At 41.9% G+C, this 19,679-nt stretch overlaps 1 protein-coding gene across 1 annotated transcript in view; it reads left to right on the forward strand.

The window, feature by feature from the left end:
- The window catches only part of RAD50 (RAD50 double strand break repair protein), a 191,899-nt gene that overhangs the window by 129,732 nt on the left and 42,488 nt on the right, over positions 1 to 19,679 (forward strand). The window contains exons 16-20 of the mRNA XM_075856559.1: positions 1,924 to 2,050; positions 4,748 to 4,941; positions 10,406 to 10,516; positions 15,810 to 15,902; positions 15,987 to 16,100. Coding sequence (XP_075712674.1) covers positions 1,924 to 2,050; positions 4,748 to 4,941; positions 10,406 to 10,516; positions 15,810 to 15,902; positions 15,987 to 16,100 — 639 coding nt within the window. The remainder of the gene's footprint in view (positions 1 to 1,923; positions 2,051 to 4,747; positions 4,942 to 10,405; positions 10,517 to 15,809; positions 15,903 to 15,986; positions 16,101 to 19,679) is intronic.

The following is a 19,679-nucleotide window of genomic DNA, read 5'->3' on the forward strand; positions in this document are numbered from 1 at the left end:
AAGCGATACATAGGTGGACTAATGCTAAAAATGCTTTTTTTAAAAAAACCTCCATTTCTCAAAGTAATGTAAAAAAACATAACTGGTATCGCCACATCCGTAATAGTCAGCACTATTCTAATATAACTTTTTTAACCCGCACGGTGAACACTGTACAAAGATGAAAACCAAAGAAATGCAGTTTTTTTGGTCACCTTGGCTCCCTAAAAAATTTAATGAAAGTGATCAAAAAGTTGCATGTACCACAATGGGGTACCAATAAAAACTCCAGCTCACATCGCAAAAAAAGCTATCTCTCACAACGCTCAATCGATGAAAAAATAAAAACGTTATGGCTCTCAGAATATGGCCACACACAATATATTTTTTAACTAATCGTTTTTTCTTTGTAAAAGGGGTAAAACAAAAAAACTATCAATTTCATATGGCAATTAACATGTCCTCTTTACCGCACAATTAACGCCATAAAAACAAAACATGAAAACAATGGTGGAATCACAGTTTTTTGTCTACTTTACCCCATAAAGGAAAAAAATTTCAGTTTACCAGCACATTATATGGTACATTAAATGGTGCAATTAAAAACTACATCTCATCCCGCAAAAAAACAAGCCCTCATATGGCTAGATCTACAGAAAAATCTAAAAGTTATGGTGTTTGAAATGCGAAAAACAAAATTGAAAAATGAAAATTGGTTGCTTCTCCAAAGGGTTAAGGCCTCATGCACACGACCGTAGCCATGTGCACGGGCGTGATTTTCGGGTCGACCGGCAACGGACTGTCAGCCGCAAGCCGCCCGCAAATCGCGGGCCATGCACATGGCCGCGGCCATTATTTTCAATGAGCCCGGACCGCAGAAGACGGCCGTAATAAGACATGTCCGTTCTTTCTGCGGTGCGGGCTCCCGGGCCATGCATGGACCGTAAAAACTACGGTCGTGTGCATAGCCCCATAGAAATGAATGGGGCCGCAGTTCTCCCGTGGATTTTCGGGGGAATTGCGGCCACAAAAGCACGTTCGTGTGCATGGGGCTTAAAGCAAAGTTAGTTCTTTTGCATGGTGCACTGAGAAAGTTATCACGCATTTGATTGCTCTGTGAAGAATTAAAGAAAATATTTTGGCACAAATTTGATAAAGTAAAGCTAAACAGCTCACTCAATCCTATCTTTATGTATCCTGTGAAATATAAGACATAACCCCTCATTCTAGTAAATATAGCAAAAAACCTCTATCTCCCTTTAAGGGGAGTTTTTTGACACGGAAGTGCCTCCCATTGATTTCATCCCCATCGGTTTGCCCTATCTTCGGGCATTTACGCCTCTGATCTCCCATTGACATCATAAAGCATTTTGTAAGGGCAAACCTGAGGGGTTAAACAGGTGAGATCGATACTGATATCGATCTCACCCGTTAGAGCAGGGAAGACCCCAGCCCTCAGCTACCTCTGGTTGCTGAGAGCAGGGAGATTTATCGGTTCCTTGATCTATTTATTTATTCTGATGCAGCGTTGTGAAAAGGCATATGCAACAGAATAGAGCCCATTAGTGGCTGCCGTGAAAAGTCGTATTGGCGGTCACTAACGGGTTAAAACGGCATGCCGGTGCAAATTTCTTGACTCATTGGGGCCATACTTCGCCCAAGGCCGCATATGGACTTACCCTTATTCCCTTAATCCTTAATAGGATTTTTTTTTCTCCTTTTGCCTGTGCGTAATTTAGTCTCTGGCATTGTTCACCTAAAAATTTATAATTCTTGATATAATTCTCTATTGAACAAGTTATTTTGTTCCTGGTCAATTGACGAACCTTTGCTACTATGTAAAATATTTTGAGTTAGTAAAATGTACTAAATAATCATACAGTTAGTGGATAATTCTTGCATATAACCTCTCCCACCTTTATTATTTCAACACTATTATTATAGATGGAGCTGAGAGATGTAGAGCGGAAGATAGCACAGTATGCCACTAAACTGCACGGAGTAGACCTCAGCCGCACTGTCCAACAGGTGAACCAGGAGAAGCAAGAAAAACAGCACAGCTTGGATAATGGTGAGGAGGTGGAGACAGAAAAACAATTAACATATGCTTAAATACGCAATATAAACATATATTGTTCCATAAATCAATAGCACAAGCGAAGATAAGAAACTTTTCTAATACATGTTATTAGAGAAAAATTCATCCTTCTCCACTTATCAGACTCCGTGACGCAGAGAGGAGATCGGTTTTAAAGGGGTTATTCGGGAACCAAAAATTGCATTGCAATAATATATTTATGTGAAACTAAGTAACTTACTAATGTACTTTAATTTAAAATTCTGTACTAAATGGTGCAGTTCAAACCTCGTGAATTGTCCCCGGAAGTCCTGGAGCTTTTCTAATAATGATGACGCTCCGACACGGCTTCATGTGCTGTTTGTGAACATGACCGCAAGGGGCTGTCACATTGCCTATTGCTTTAGTCCCGAGCAGAGCATTAGCTAGCGCTTTGCTCGGGACTCCAGCACTGCTTCCGACGTCCATATTTGGTCAATTCAGGTGTTTTTTTCTATCACTGGAGTTCCCGAGCAGTACATTAGCTGATGCTCTGCTTGGGAACTCCAGCAATAGGAAAACCCTGAAGTCACTGACCATATATGGACAGTGATGTCGGGAGCAGGGCTGGAGTCCCCAGGCAGAGCATCAGCCGATGCTTTGCTCGGGGACTCCAGTACTGCTGCCGACGTCACTGTCCATATATGGACAATGACGTGGGCAGAAGTGCTGGGAGTCCCCAGGCAGAGCATCAGTTCAGGGACGCCCTGGTCACTGTGTATATATTTGGACAGTGACGTCGCCAGGATTACTGAAGTCCCCGAGCAAAGCTTGAACTGTTGCTCTGCCTGGGGACTCCAGCACTTATGGTCAGTGACTTCAGGGGTTTCCTATCGCTGGAGTTCCCAAGCAGAGCATCAGCTGATGCTTTGCTCGGGGACTCCAGTAATGCTGCCGCCGTTATTGTCCATATATGGACATTGACGTTGGCAGAAGTGCTGGAGTCCCCAGGCAGAGCATCAGCTGATGCTTTGCTCGGGGACTCCAGTACTGCTGCCGACGTCTTTGTCCATATAAGGAAAGTGATGTTGGCAGAAGTGCTGTAGTTTCCTGGCAGAGCATCAGCTCATGCTCTGTTCGGGAACTCCAGCGATAGGACACCCCTGAATTGACCAAATATGGACGTCGGGAGCAGTGCTGGAGTACCGAGCAAAGCGCTAGCTAATGCTCTGCTCGGGACTCAAGCAATAGGCAATGTGGCAGCCCCATGAGGTGATGTTCACGAACAGCACATGAAGCAAGCCCTCAGTCACGTGGGGCCGTGTCGGAGCGTCATCATTATTAGAAAAGCTCCAGGACTTACGGGAACAATTCACAAGGTTTGAACTGAACCATTTACTACAGCATTTTAAATTAAAGGACATTAGTAAGTTACTTCGTTTCACATAAATATATTCTTGCAATTCAATATTTAGTCCCCGGATAACCCCATTAAGCTTCGCAGAGAGATCAGGTTACAGCTTTTGCCTATAGAAGTCTATAGAGAGGGAAGGGGGAGGAGGGAACAGCTGCAGAGAGAGAGACACAGACTCTGCTGCTTCTTGTAAGTGTTATATCTCGCCCCAGCGCTGAATTCACAGCAACACGTCTCATTTCTGCTGAATAATGGATCTTCTCCGAATGCTGTGTGAAGGAGACCGTTAGCTAGTCTCCTGCTTCCTCCTCTCCCTCTTCTCTCCATAAACTTCTATTGGCAGCTGTAACCTGACCTGTCAATTAAGCTGAGTTCCCCTCTGCTCTGTGGATTCTGAGTCAATTTTAAGTGGCTGGAAAACCTCTTTAAGAAAACAGTGGGGTGCGGTCTGATAAATGGAGAAAGAGGCATTTTTCTGTAATAAAATATATTACAACGTTTCTTATCTTCGCTTATTTATGCTATTGATTTATGGAAAGTTGTTTTATAATCGGAGGTACACTCTACAGCTGACTGGGCAAGGTCAAGCATTTTGCCTTATCTGAAGACAACATGTAATAGTGGAAGGGACTATATTCAAGAGCCTGTAATTTTTTTTTATTTGAGCATATAGAGTTCATTTATACTGAATTGCATTCAGATAACAATTACATGCTTCTGTCGAAAATCCCTTCCTCTCTAACATGCTCCTGACAGATAGGTCAGCCCGTTTTACTTTGAAGGGCTATTTTTTATTATAAATGTATTTAATAAATAGGAAACCATACCATTTTCTAATATGCATATATCAGTGCGGTAGCCGCCGTGGGCTAATTAAAAAAAGAGATTAATTAAATGTAAAAAAAAACAATACCCTTTTAAGTGGTATTCCCATTTGAGAACATTATAATCGTTGGAGGTCCATCCTCTCGGACCCCTTCCGTTCCAGAAAACAAAGGGACAGAGGTCCATTCGACATGTCTTCTGCACAGTGGCACTACTGGCCAGCCCCTGGGGAGGGAACTGCAACCGCTCTATACACTTGAAATTCTGTGAAGGAGCCGCATCACTTAACTAGCGCTGCAGCCCCTTCATTATGAGGATCTGTAGGAGACTTGCCAGTTGATAGCATTTCCTAGCCATATACCATCACTTTCTATAGTTGGAAAATCCCTTTAAGTATTTCTACTTAAAGCAATACATTTTCGTTAGGGAGCCATGTATGTAGAAACTAGACTATTGTTCCTTTTAACGTCCAGTTTCAGGTAGAATTGAGCTATTACGCAAGCGAATACAGGACCAGCAGGATCAAGTCCAGCAACTGAAGAGTTCAGCCAATGAACTAAGGACAGAGAAGCTTAATATTTCTAGTAGACTCCAACGTCGTCAACAACTGGAGGATCAGAATGTCGAACTTACCACTGAGTTGCAGTGTTTGTCAAGAGAGATTAAGGCAAGTTTATCTACCTGCCGTGAATTTTGTTTCAAACTTTTGGATCTCTTCATGTATTTCTTCAGTCATACATCTGATGAAAATGTTTGTATACCAAGAAAAGTGTTACGTATACTGTAACTTTCCTATAGGTTTTAGTGGGTCAAATGTATGTAAAAAGTGTGTCTTAAAGGAAACTTGCCATCCGTTTGAGGTCTCAAAACTGCTGACAGGGTGATAAAAGGGAGAGGAAGGGCATTTTAAACGTAGTTTTTTTCTCGGTCATAGAAGTTGCATGAACGAGAAAATGATGTTTAATTCCCCCAGCGTGCTGATCGCAAGTGCCTCTGAGGCGGGACTTGATGTGCAAGTGCTCTTTAACAACACGCTGCAAGCCCCACCTTTCTGCTTTAAGTGACGGCTCGAGCGGTCTCCTAATTGGCAGTTATAGCCGTCACTCAGAGTAGAGAATAGCACTTGCAACCGCCGCGCCGGTGGAATCAAAAGTCGGTGTCTCAGTCATGCAAATTGCTTGACTGAAAAAAGGTTTGTTTCAAATTCCCTTCTCATCCTCTATATCACCCTGACAGCAGTTTTGAGTTTCCTTTAAAGTGTGTATACATTAAACAAGTTCACGTCTGGACACCACTTCTTTGGTGCTGAATAGTGGAGCCCCCTGCTATATTTGGCACAGCAAAAAAGCATATATTATCCAGAACTTTTTATAGAAGTACTTGTGAAAGACGGCAGCATGGTTTTAGATTTCCGCTTCTCATATATTGCCACTAGAGGGAGGCGTTAGTATGAAAGTCACAGTGAATTCACCATGCTGATCTCTGGTATTGCAGCAGTGCCGAACAGCCACTAGCACGATCCAAATGAAAAGGGATGTCACGACTGAATATATAGCTATTCAGTCCTAATATCATATCTAATAGTGACCGTCACACCAGACAGTGGCTTTATTATCGTTTAACTTCAGCAAAGTATTCGGGTTTTATGTCTCTAGTGTCAGTAGTCCTAGAATGAGAAGAGTACCAGTTGTGTCAAAACTGTAAAGATTTAGAGTGTTGCACATATTTTTCACAGTTTTTTTTATATTATTTTAGATATTGTATTACTCTTATTTAATGGCAGAATAGGAATTGGTTTTTGAAATGTAGGGCATTCTAGCATGACATCAGAAAGCCCAAGTTAGGATGTGGGTTTTCTGTATTGTGAGATGTTGCTTGTGCAGTTATCAGATAACTTTGCAACATTCTAAGAATGTGCACTTTGCCTTTTATTATTATTTTAGTGACTGTATTAATAATTATAGCTAGATAGAAATTCTTTTTTTATTGAAGGAAGGATTGCGGTCTTGCTCTTTGTTCTCTTAAGAGTCAAATGTCTTTGTTGTCCGTACTCTTCAACAGTCCACAGGCATCCATGTCTGATGTTCGAACTTTCTCACAGGGTTTTGCTCACTCAGTGCCCGTATCGTCCCCAACATCCTTCTTGGTATCTGACTGGTTCTTTCTACGCTGCATCCGGTCTGGTTTGAACCTTTACAAGAGGTCTTATTACGTCTTCTCACCTGAAAGGTGTTGTTACTCCTGGCAGTGACCTCTATCCGTTTTCTGAGATTACGGTCCTGTCCTTTCGTCCGCCGTATTCAACTCTCCACCAGGATAAGGCAGTGCTGGGTACTGTGCTTTCCTTTTCTCCAATGGTGGTTTCCTCCTTCCACCTTAACGAGGACGTTGTCTTACCGTACTCCTATCTGTCTCCGGTGCATCCAAAGAAACGCTCTCTTCACAATTTGGATGTTATCCACCCATTGGGGTTTACCTCTCACTCCCTCCTTCTGCAGATCCGACTCCTTGTATGTGGTCCTGTTGGGTCAAAGGAAGGGTTTGGCTGCCTCTAAGTCTACTATCTCTCGATGGTTTCGGTGGACCATTTGCGATGTCTACCAGATCAAAGCGAGGGAACCCTCGTTCCAAATTGCAGCCCATTCCATTAGGGCGGCTGGTGCTTCCTGGGCTTTGCAACATCAGTCTTCAGGTGTGGAAGGCTACCTGGTTGTCCCTACACATGTTCACCAAATTCTAGAGGGTGCATATTTTTGCTTCAGTGGAACCTTCCATTGGTCGCAAGATCTTGGAGGCATCTGTGGAGTAGATAATCTTCTGTTCTCATCCATGGGGACTGCTTTGGGACGTCTAACAGTGTGTTCTCTGCATAAAATCCTTTTTTCATCCAGTTTATTGTGGGGGGGACAGTTCCCACCCTTTGTTTATAGAGTTGATAAGGTTGTCCATCGGACATGGTTTCTTATCTGGTTCTGATATTGTCTTTTTCTTTACCTTGTGTTCTGCTTATCCTACTGCTGTACAGACTGAATTAGCTGAGTGCCTATAGGAGAAGTATATCCTGTAGGAGGGATCAAGACTTTTTTGTTCTTCGTGTCACACATCTTCTAGTGGCAACAGCACATCCTCTCCCTTCCCCCAACACAAAAAAGAACAATAACGAACGTTAAACAATAATTTATATGTACCCCAAAATGGTTCCATTAAAAAAATATGAATAGTTTCCCAAAAAAACAAGCCCACATATGGCTACATCGACACAAAATGCAGGCAACGTAGAAACGGCGATATAGAAACTTTTTTTGTAATAAAGATAATACGTGATTTATGCTGTAAATTTAAAATGCAAAAAACAGTAATGGAGTTGGTGGTGTTTCCCCCTCTTCGTAATAAATTGATCAATATGTAATCCAAAATCGTGCTATTGAAAAAATCAATGCCGGGAATTATGGAGCATGTCCTATTTTTCGTATTTTACGGGCCGTGCTCCTATACTTTGTACCGTGCCCGCAATTGTGGGCTGTGATTACGGGCACGGTCGTGTTCATGGGGCCTTATAATTGGGCACAGTTGCTCAACACCTAGTGTAGTCATTCATAAAATTAGCTGGCACCCCTAGAAACAGTGTGGCATCCCACAAATCATCAAAAACAACATTATTAGGCCAGGAGAGTTAACCTATTAATGACCAAGCCTTTTTTTAACCTTAATGACCAAGGATTATTTTTTATTTTTTCACGGTCGCATTCCAAGAGTCATAACTTTTTAATTATAACATGGACATAGCCGTATAAGGGCTTGTTTTTTGCAGGACGAGTTGTATTTTTCAATTGCACCATTTTTGTATGCATATAATATATTAACTGGTTGCCGACACAGGACGAGAATTCTCGTCCTGAGCGGCGTCTGCTTGCCGCATTAGGACGAGCATTCTCGTCCTGTGTGACAGCCAGGAGTGGGGGACCGGCTGTAATACGCTGCCGCAGCCCCGCTCTAATGGCGGTGAGAAGTAAAACCTCTTCTCTCCGCTGTTAACCCCTTGAATACCGCGATCAAAGCTTATCGCGGCATTCAAAGTGAATATAAGATTGGGGGACTGCTCTTTGATCGCGTCACAGGAAATCCTGGTGACACGATCTAGGCCCATAACTTGTATGATCAAAACCACAAAAAAGGCCATACTTACTAGGTAGGTGGGTGGGTGAAAACCCGTTCCCATCAGGACGCAGACAGGTCAAAGAATGCTGCAGAAGGTGTGTGCATTAAATAGTGATAGCCCCTCCCACTGGTCTTGAGGGGAGTGGCGAACTAAGTGCTCAAAGGTGTGCGATAAATGAGTGTCAGTGTAGTGCTAGGGAGTGAATGGATGGTAAAAAATAAATATGTATGTATGAAAGTGTCAGAACTGTGTAATAATGTAATAAAAATAAATAAATAAATGTGATGAATAGGGGTCAGTGCTGTGAATAGTACATGGGGTGTCAGTACTATGTGCTTGGAGGTATAATGTGCTGGTCGTCAGGCATGGCGTACTTGCCGAATAACAGCCTATTTGTAACGCCGCTAGTGTTAGCTAAAGCGGGCTGCTCTGCATTCCAAACCAAACGCCAGCACATCATGCCCTCCCAGCATATAAGACCCGGCTGCGTCCTGAAAAAATGTGTAGTATACGTAGTAAGAAATATCTATGAAACATGGGGTATTAGTTGTTATTTTGGCCAAAATACGCAAAGCTCGCAACCCAACAACTAATACCCCATGTTTCATGGATATTTCTTACTACGTATACTACACATTTTTTCAGGACGCAGCCGGGTCTTATATGCTCGGAGGGCATGATGTGCTGGCGTTTGGTTTGGAATGCAGAGCAGCCCGCTTTAGCTAACACTAGCGGCGTTACAAATAGGCTGTTATTCGGCAAGTTCGCCATGCATGACGACCAGCACATTATCCCTCCACGTATTACACATAGTACTGACACCCCATGTACTATTCACAGCACTGACCCCTATTCATCACATTTATTTATTTATTTATTTATTTTTATTACATTATTACACAGTTCTGACACTTTCATACATACATATTTATTTTTTACCATCCATTCACACCCTAGCACTACACTGACACTCATTTATCGCACACCTTTGAGCACTTAGTTCGCCACTCCCCTCAAGACCAGTGGGAGGGGCTATCACTATTTAATGCACACACCTTCTGCAGCATTCTTTGACCCGTCTGCGTCCTGATGGGAACGGGTTTTCACCCACCCACCTACCTAGTAAGTATGGCCTTTTTTGTGGTTTTGATGATATCTATGTCCCATTTTTTCTGTTTGTGTCCATAACTTGTATGGCCAGTCCGCATAGGGTCCATTGAAGGACCACAGGGCTGTCTGAGCATATTCCCATGCTGAGGTATGCCCTAACGACTGCCTGTGTACAATCAGCACACATGCTAATGTACTGGCATATAGATATATTTAGTTAAAATATAGTTATATACAGTTCAAAATGAAAAATCTCTCTATGGGATTAAAAAAAAAGTAAAATTAATTTAAAAAAAAGTAATGTTAAATAAAAAATTAGTAAAAAAATACACAGAAATAATTTTTTTTTTTACAATGAATAAACCTTTTAAAATACAAGTCCCAAAACATGAAATAATATAGAAGCTTGTACTATGAATAATGTAAGCCACTATTGCCATATACTATTTGATATGTACAATTACATTCTGTCTAATTTAAAAAAATTTGCATACATAAAGAAACAAATAAGAAAAATGAATTGTTGTCGTGTCCAGCTATGATGAGACTACTTACAAATGTCCAGCTTTGACACGGCCTCTTGTGTTTGGAGGTTAAAAAAGCATTTTGAGAATATTAGCCTTAGTTTTTACAACATATTAATAGTGATTGTAAATTAAAACCTGTATCTGAGAGTGTGTGTGTGTGTGTGTGTGTGTGTGTGTGTGTGTGTGTGTGTGTGTGTTTCTCTGTGTAAATATGTCTGTGCTTATGGTAGACCATTGGCTGTAAAAACATTTGATACTAGCAATACCGTCTACATGTAATATAATTCTTATATACCATGGGTTTATTGAATCAAACATCATTTATTTCTATTTAGGAAGCCAAAGAGCAAGTTTTCCCATTGGAAACAACTCTTGAAAAACTACAGCAGGAAAGGCATGAAATTCTGGAGAGAAAAGACTCCAGCTACCGAGCAGCACAAGAAAAAGTAAAATATCACATCTTTATTTGATAAGTGGCTGTATTTGTTGTATAAGTTAAATATTTTTGAGTGCAATAGGTAAACTGTAAATGCAACAGTATTTTGGGGTTTAAGGCCCTGTTCACACAGAGTTTTTTTACGCGAAAACCGCGTCGGAAAATGCCCCGAAATACATCCGAATAGGCCTCCCATTGATTTCAATCCGGCAAACGGATTGCAGGCAGATCAAAATCTGTTTTGAGGCAGAATTTTCTGTCTGCAAAAAACTCTGTTTGAACAGGGCCTAAGGCTAGGGCTACACGTCGACTTTTGCCGCAAAACACGTTGCACGGCCAAAGATTGTTGTGTCCCGCTGTCTACATCACAAGTAGTGAATGTGCTCGCAAGAAAGCCAGTGTATTGGAGTTTGCGGTTGCTGCAACCTGCTGGTCGCATCGTATTCACTTTTATTACTTGTGATGCAGGCAGCAGGACACCGTAATCTTTAGCACTGCAACATGTGTCACGGTCAAAGTCGCAGCGTAGCCCTAAACTAAATCTAAATAGAGAACCTTAAAAGGGATATCGGATAATTATAAATTTAGTTGACGTACCAAAGAGGCATACCATACCACTGCTATGGGCGCATGTGTTGAGGAGAGGCCTGGCACTGATATCTCCACTTCTTTGTGACTGCAGGTAGACATTGTTTTCACATATCAACACATATATATTAAATTGCATTGTGAGTTTACTGTATCCATCCATATATGCATCCACAGGGAAAAAAAAACTGAAAATCCAGCATCTTCGGTGTACCAGATAATGGGCAACTTCCAGTCACACATTCTATATCCAGTTGTAGTTACTGTACTACGTTTTTTTCCCCTTTTGTCTTTTTGCTAGGGAATTCTTTTGTTTTTTTTTTAATTTACAGGTTTTCGAAGAGTGCAGCTGGCCCTTTATAATAAACACCTTCCCGCTCAGTACTATTACATTGTGCTGAGCTCATCGTTCGTGCCCAGCTCAGTGATCGTACTGACGTGAATAAACCGCCATTTAATCCCGGCGCATGTTTAAGCTGTGATACCTGCTGTTTCCGACATAAGGCTATCACAGCTCAATACCCCAAGAGCAAAGTGACCCCATATGGACCCCCACACCAGACAATTATGAGCCCCAAATCCCCGAGTATACGGGCAGTCCGCGGATCAAATAGAACACGGCAGGGCTCAGTGAGATGGACTTTTTCACTGATGACTTAATAGAGCTTATGATCTCCCAGAAAAATGTGTATGCCCAACAGTATATTACTAAGAACTACAACATTTTATGCCCAATCCCACAGGTGGACCCCTGTAGATGCAGCAGAGTTGGGCAAGCTCTGGGGACTTCACTTGAACATGGGGCTTCTGAAAAAGCCATCCATTAGGACCTACTGAAGCACGGACATCTTATACCACACCCCAATGTGCAGCATGGCAATATCCAGGATGCGTTATGAGGCAATACTTCACTTCTTAAATTATGCTGATAATGAGCAGTGCCCACCCTGAGATGACCCCAGTTTTGACCGTTTGTATAAACTGAGACCCCTATTAGACCATTTCAGTGCCCGGTTTTCCCAATCATACACCCCGAGAAGTGTATTTCTATTGATGAATCCTTGGTAGATGTTAAAGGGAGGCTTCAATTCCGCCGGTACCTGCTGAGTAAGAGAGCAAGGTATGGAGTGAAGATGTATAAGCTGAGCGAGAGTGCATCAGGGTATACCTACAAATTTAGGATATATGAAGGGAAGGACACCAGTATTCAGCCCCCAGAATGCCCCCCCCCCCACCCCCATACTGGGAGTTAACGCCAAAATTGTGTGGGATCTGGGGCACCACTGCTAGACCAGGTTTACCACCTCTACCTGCATAATTTTTATAAAAGTATCCCTCTCTTCAAGTGCCTCGCTTCCAGAAGTACTGCGGCATGCGGCACTGCTAGAAAAAACCTGAGAGGCCTCCATAAGACACCTCTTGGGCAAACACTCAGAAGGGGTGAGAGCAGGGCACAATCCAGCAGCAACATATTGTGTGTCAAGTACAAGGACAAGAGAGATGTCCTTGTATTGACAACAATACATGGCCACACCAGTACCCATGTACCTGTACGAGGTACCAGTACAGAGACCCCCAAACCAGACTGCATCCTGGACTACAATAGGTACATCGGAGGGGTGGACTTGTCAGATCAAGTCCTGAAGCCCTACAGTGCCATGCGGTGTGCTATAAGAAGCTGGCCATGCACATCATACAGATGGCATTGTACAATGCGTACGTGCTACATCGATGTGCAGGCCAGAGGGGAACTTTCCTAGAATTTCAAGAGGTGGTTATCAAAAACCTAATCTTTAGGGACCAGGAAGGGGGGGCACCCAGTACTTCTGGAAGCGGCGCCACAGGCATCGTACCAGGGTAGCACTTTCCAGGAGAATTTCCCCAAACTGGCAAGAAGGGAAGAAATCAAAAGAGGTGCAGTCTCTGCTTAAAGAGGGGGGATAAGGAAGGACACAATATACCAATGCGACACATTTCCCGAAAAGCCAGGGCACTGTATAAAAGAGTGTTTTCAAATTTATCATACATCCCTTAATTTTTAATTTACCACAGTTTATCCCCCTCATCTTTCACTTCTGGGCCCTGCCATTTGCCCAGACAGCAGATAACAGCCACATGTAGGGTATTGCCGTACCCAGGAGAACCCGCATTACAATTTATGGGGTATATCTCCGGTGGCGCATGCTGGGCATACATATATAGATATATATATATATATATATATAGATACATATATAGATATATATCTATACATATAGATATATATATATATATATATAGTTGCAAATCTCCCTCTGCACCATTGCCTTTTAGACAATAGGGTGTAGCTTTTAAAATGGGGTCACTTCTTGGGGTTTCAACTATACTGGTACCTCAGGGGCTTCTGCATATATAACTTAGCACCAGAAAAGCTCCAGTAGGCCAAATGGTGGTCCTTCCCTTCTAAGCTCTGCTGTGTGCCCAGGCAGCAGATAACTGCCACATGTAGGGTATTGCTGTACCAAGGAGAACCCACATTACATATAATTGCAAATCTCACCCTGCACCATCTGCTGTGCATTACCTTTTAGACAATACCTGTGGGGTCAAAATGCTCACTACACCTCTGGATGAATGCCTTAAGGGGTGTAGTTTTTAAAATGGGGTTTAATTCTTGGTGGATTCAACTGTACTGCTACCTCAGGGGCTTCTGCATACGTGACGTAGCAGAAAAGCACCAGTAGGCCAAATGGTGCTTCATCCCTTCTGAGCCCTCCCATGGACCCAAACGGCAGTTTATCTCCACTTCTTTGATACTTCTGGGGCTCTGCAAATGCGACATGGCACCCGAAATCCAATCCAGCAAAATCTGAACTACAAAGAACACATTAGCGCTCTTTCCCTTCTGAGCCCCACCATGGACCCAAACGTCAGTTTATCACCACAAATGGGGTATTGCTGCACTCAGGAGAAATTGGGCAACAAAATGGGGTATTTTATTCCTCGTGAAAATAAGAAATTTTCCGCAAAAACTACATATTATTGGAAAAAATTACATTTTATTTAATTCACAGCCCAATTCAAATAATTTCTGGGAAAAAAAATATGGGGTCAAAATGGTCACAACACCCATAAATAAATTCTTTGAGAGGTGTAGATTCTAAAATGGGTTCTTTTGGTGTTTTTTATTTTTTTTTCAATGTTTTGACACCACAAGATCTCTTCAAACTTGACATGCTGCCTAAAATATATTCTAATAAAAAAGAGGCCCCAAAATGCACTAGGTGCTACTTTGCTTCTGAAGCCTGTGTTTAGTCCAGTAGCACACTAGGGTCACATGTGGGGCATTTCTAAAAACTGCAGAATCTTGGCAATACATATTTATTTGTGTTTCTCTGGTAAAACCTTCTGTTACAGTAAAAGATGGATTAAAGATGTATTTTTTCAAGAATAATGAAATTTGCAAATTTCACCTCCAATTTGCTTTAATTCCTGTGTAATGCCTAAAGGGTTAAGAAACTTTCTAAATTATGTTTTGAATACTTTGTGGGGTCTAGTTTTTAAAATGGGGTGCTTTATGGGGGTTTCTAATACATAGGCCCATCAAAGCCACTACAGAACTGAACAGGTACCTAAAAAAAAAAGGCTTTTGAAATTTTCTTAAAAATATGAGAAATTGCTGTTTATGTTCTGAGTCTTGTAACGTCCAAGAAAAATAAAAGAATGTTCAAAAAACGATGCAAACATAAAGTAGACATATGGGAAATATTAATTAGTAACTATTTTGTGTGGTATAACCATCTGCCTTACAAGCAGATACATTTAAATTGAGAAAAATGCAAATTTTTCAAAATTTTCTCAAAATTTTGCTATTTTTCACAAATAAACACTGAATATATCGACAAAAATGTTACCACTACCATACAGCCCAATGTGTCACGAGAAAACACTCTCAGAATCGCTTGGATTAATAAAGTCATTCCAGAGTTATTACCACATAAAGTGGCACATATCAGATTTGAAAAATGGGCTCTGAGCCTTAAGGCCTAAACAAGGCTGCGTCATTAAGGGGTTAAAGAAATCGTTTTCGGAGGCCTTAAAAGACGTCCTTTCAGAATAAGTTGAGCAGAGCAAATAGGAGCCAAAAAGGCAATGGGAGAATGGTGAAATACTGTGAACCGGCACTACAAATTTGTCTTGGGGATTCACAGTATGAAGCCGGTGAAGAATGAAGGGGAAGTGACGCTCAAAACAGCTGAACAGCGGGGGTGCCTAGAGTTGAACCCCCGTTGGTCAGATATTGATGGCCTATCCTGAGGATCACCCATCAGTTTCTTATAACTGGAAAACCCTTTTAATAGGAAACAAGCTGGAGCTAGATGTGACAAATTTATTAGGAGAGGCATGCGTCTTAATAAATTTGTTGCATCTTCGACAGAGCGCGTGTCAGAGCTGGAGTAGATTTCTGCTTTAATTTACTCCAGTTTCTGGTGCAAATTATAATAAATGTGTCAGGCTGCTGGTAGCCCTTCCCATTCCATTAGGCTCTGCCCACTACCATGTACTGACAGGGTAAAGTTTTCATTTTAGAGCTGGCATAAGAGGTATCTGGAATAAGAGGTAGCATCTTCACTTTGGCTAGAAAATCCTTAATAACAGATCATTTGTTCAATATACAATCTCATTTAATATATTCTGTGGTATTTCAATGTTTTTGCCTTTTTGTTTTTTTCTAGCTCAATGATGTTAAAGAAAAAGTGAAAAAAATCAACTTGTTTATTAGAGATATTGACAAATATATAAATGATGGGCGAGAAGAATTCAAAGAGGTAATCTTTACTTGAATTGAAAATCATCCAACAGACACGTTAATATATGTTCTTTAAAGTAATAACATATTGTATTTTTTACAGCAAAAGGATGCTGAACTGCAGGACTTAGTTGCGCGACTGAACGATTGTGAGAAGCAGAAAGAAAAAATTAATAAAGAGATGATCACAGTTAGACAGGATATAGACACACAGAAAGTAAGTATGCATTCACAATGGTCACTTTGCATCACCTATATTATTACTTTATACTAGTATAGGTAGATGTGTGTATTGGCACTGTATGCTGCACTTGGCCCAGTTTGAGATGAGTGTTGTTGAATTTTTTAAATGCTTAACATATATTTACATTAGTATGGAGATCCCTTAAAGAGGATCTGTCACTAGTTTAGTAATGCCCTATCTCCTAACTAATCTAATAGGCGCTGTCACACTGATAATGCTAGTGAAAATTTTGTCCCAAAATGTTTATTATTTTAAAAGTTATGAGCTTTTTCTAATTATGGAAACGACCCTATACTTGACAAATGGGTGTCAACACCAGCGATTCTCCTGTGCTGCAGCTACCTCACAGCCTCTGAGCTGTCCTATCAGCATGAAGCTGCTTCAAGCAGTATGAGAGACTCAGGGTGGAGGGAAAGGGGATCACTTAAAAAGCCATATCTCGGGATGTGGACCACCTAGAACAGCGGTTCTGGTGTCATATGAAAGTTGAGGTTCTAGCTGTGAAACAACCGGAGATATCATCAGTCGGGAATGGAAGCTGTGTGCTATATGATCACGCTGTGTTGCTGGGAGGAGAAGGGGGAGAGGCTGTATGACGATTGGATAGTGTCATCTAGAAAACATTACACTGCCTAGAGTGAAAAGAAAGAGTAACCTCCCATCTGGCTATTGTAGCCAAATTAGCATATTTAGAAAAATACTCATAACTTTGCAAATAATCATCATTTTAGAAAAAAAAATCACACTGTAGTTATCGCTAACATAACGCCTATTACATTAGTTAGGAGTTAGGGAATTAATAAACTAGTGACAAATCCTCTTTAAGCTTTCCCTTATAACTTTCTTCTCTTTGGTTGTGTTTAAAAAAATTAAAAAAATTCTTTTTTTCACGGGCAAGTAAAGCAAAGCAGTTGGAAAAAATTTATGTCGTACATCCACAGAGAAATTATTCTGAGGATTCCCCATAACTTACAGTAAAAAAAATATCAGAAGACCTTGGGTGTAGCTGTTGCCTCTAGGTGGCAGACACAAAGAAAGTTTTAGCTCCTCCCACCAGCTATATATCCCTCCTGCAGCCACTGAGTTAAACCAGGTTTGTCCCTAAGCAGCATGAGAAGCAGACATGAAATTGAAACAAATATAGACCAACATGAAACCATATGAGAATTCAAGGAAAATACTTTCAAGGAAATAATTATCATAAAACCCCAAAAATAACAATTTGGGGGGGCTGCTGTGTCCCCCAATGAACGTAATTTTAGGGAAATTAACAAAAAAATCTTATTTTCTTGTTCGTGTCATTGGGGGGACACAGTAGACCTTGGGACAATTATAAACAGTTTCTAGAGGAAGGATAAACTCAGAAAAAGGAGCCTTAAGTGCACCGCTACCCGCAGCACTCTAGGACTGAAAGTGGTATCAGAGGATGCAACGGTATGCATCCTGTAAAACTTGGAAAAAGTGTGCAAAGAAGACTACGTAGCAGTTTTGCACACCTGCAAAGCTTAAGTTCTGTTTTGAACTGCCGACGAGGTGCCCACTGCTTGAGTAGGCCGTAGCTCAAAAGGGTGGCTCTTGTCCCTTTGAGCGGTATACATTGCCAATAGTTGACTTAATCCAGTGGGCTGTGGTGGCCTTGGATGCCGCCAAACCTCGTCTGGGACCATCTGGAATCGCAAAAAGAGAGTCTGTCCGGAAAAATTAAGAAGTCTGAGCAAGATAATTTCGTAAGGCACGACCAAGTCCAACTTGTGGAATGACGGAACCAGATGGAGTACTGTCTTGTCTTGGTCGATCACTGTGAACAGGGACTTACAAGACAAGTCCGCCATCTCAAAAACACTTCTGATAGAGGTGATAGCTACTTGGAAAGCCACTTACCAAGAAAGGAAACAAAGGGAAGTTTCAACCAGAGCTTTAAAGAGAACCTTTCACCTACCCATACATGTGCAGCATGTAATGGGTAGGGCTTCACAAACACTGTCTCACTTTAAAAAAAATTTACATATCGGTGCCGTTATATATGGCGCCCAATATGTAAATAAGCCCCTGAACTGTCAATGGGGCGTTTCTATCTAACTAAATGGCAAGGGGGCGTGATGACTTAGTCTCTGACACGGTCCAATCAGCTACAGAACACAGCACAAGCCGCGCTGACACTGTCCGTAGCTGATTGGTCAGTGTCAGATCGAAGACATCATGCCCCCTTGCCATTTAGTTAGATAGAAACGCCCCATTGACCGTTCAGGGGCTTGTTTACATATCGGGCGCCAAATATAACGGCACCGATATGTAAATAACGGAGGAAGTTAGAAAAATTATTTCAAGTGAGACAGTGTTTGTGAAGCCCTGCCCATTACATGCTGCACTCAGCTGCCCATGTATGGGCAGGTGAAAGGTTCTCTTTAAAGGGAAGAGACTGTAGGGCATCCAGGACCAAATTCAGATCCTACAGGGACGTGGAGTGGCAGTAGGGTGGTTTAGAATGTGCCGCTCTCTACAAGAACGAATGGACAGCTAAATTAGCTTCCAAAGGACCCTGCATATCAGACCTTCCTGGATAAAGGATAGCAGGCGAGAGAGAGAACCGCATTGGCTGTAAACGAAAAAAAGACCTCTGAATCTTATCGTAGACAGGTGGAGAAGAAGGGGGTGCCTGAGTCTTAATCGTCGTCCGGATGACCTGTTCAGAAAAAACTTGTGCTTTTTTTTATTTCAATGGTTTCAACAGCCATGCCGTTAAAAATAAAAGCTTTACTGAACTTGGGTAGAAGATTGGACTCTGAGAGAGGAGATCCTCCCGAAGGGGGAGACGCCAGGGGGCATCAGACAGAAGAGTAACCAGGTCGCTATACAAGGCCTGACGAGGCCAATCCGGAACAATGAACATTACCCGGACGCCCTCTGTCTTGACCTTCTTGAGGATCCGGGGAAGGAGTGGGAGGGGAGGTAAGAGGTACGGAAACAGAGTCTGTGTTCACGGGTTGACAGAGCGCCTACTGTTATGACTAGTGGGTCTTGTATTTCTCCCAGCGAGCTAATACTGCCCTCTGGAGAGGTCTGGTGAGGAAATGGGCAAATGGAATCTCCTCCATGGAAGAGACCATGAGACCAAACACCTTCATGCAATAGCGAATAGATACCAGACAGTGTGTCCAATGGGACTGTACACTCTGTTGCAGGAAGCAGAGCTTTTCTGATGGCAAGAGTATTCTGGCCTAAGTGGTTTCGAATTCCATGCACAGAAAGGTTATGGACTAGGAGCGGAGTAGCGACAACTTTTGAATGTTAAATATCTAATTGAAATGGGATACGATGTCTGGGGTGATGAGAAGACACCCCAGATTGGGCTTTTATATCAGTATGTTGTCCAGGTAGGGAATGGCTACCACGCCCCGAGAATGGAAAAGAGACATCACAGATGCCAGGAAGACTCCCAGTGCAGTTGCCAACCCGCAAAGAAGCCACAAATTGATAGTGGTTGAAATGTATGGCAAAGCAAAGGAACAGCTGGTGTGACTCACAGATCAGAACGTGTAGATAGGTGTCCAT

The sequence above is a fragment of the Rhinoderma darwinii genome, chromosome 3, assembly GCF_050947455.1.
Source record: "Rhinoderma darwinii isolate aRhiDar2 chromosome 3, aRhiDar2.hap1, whole genome shotgun sequence".
In the NCBI taxonomy this organism is placed as follows: domain Eukaryota; kingdom Metazoa; phylum Chordata; class Amphibia; order Anura; family Rhinodermatidae; genus Rhinoderma; species Rhinoderma darwinii.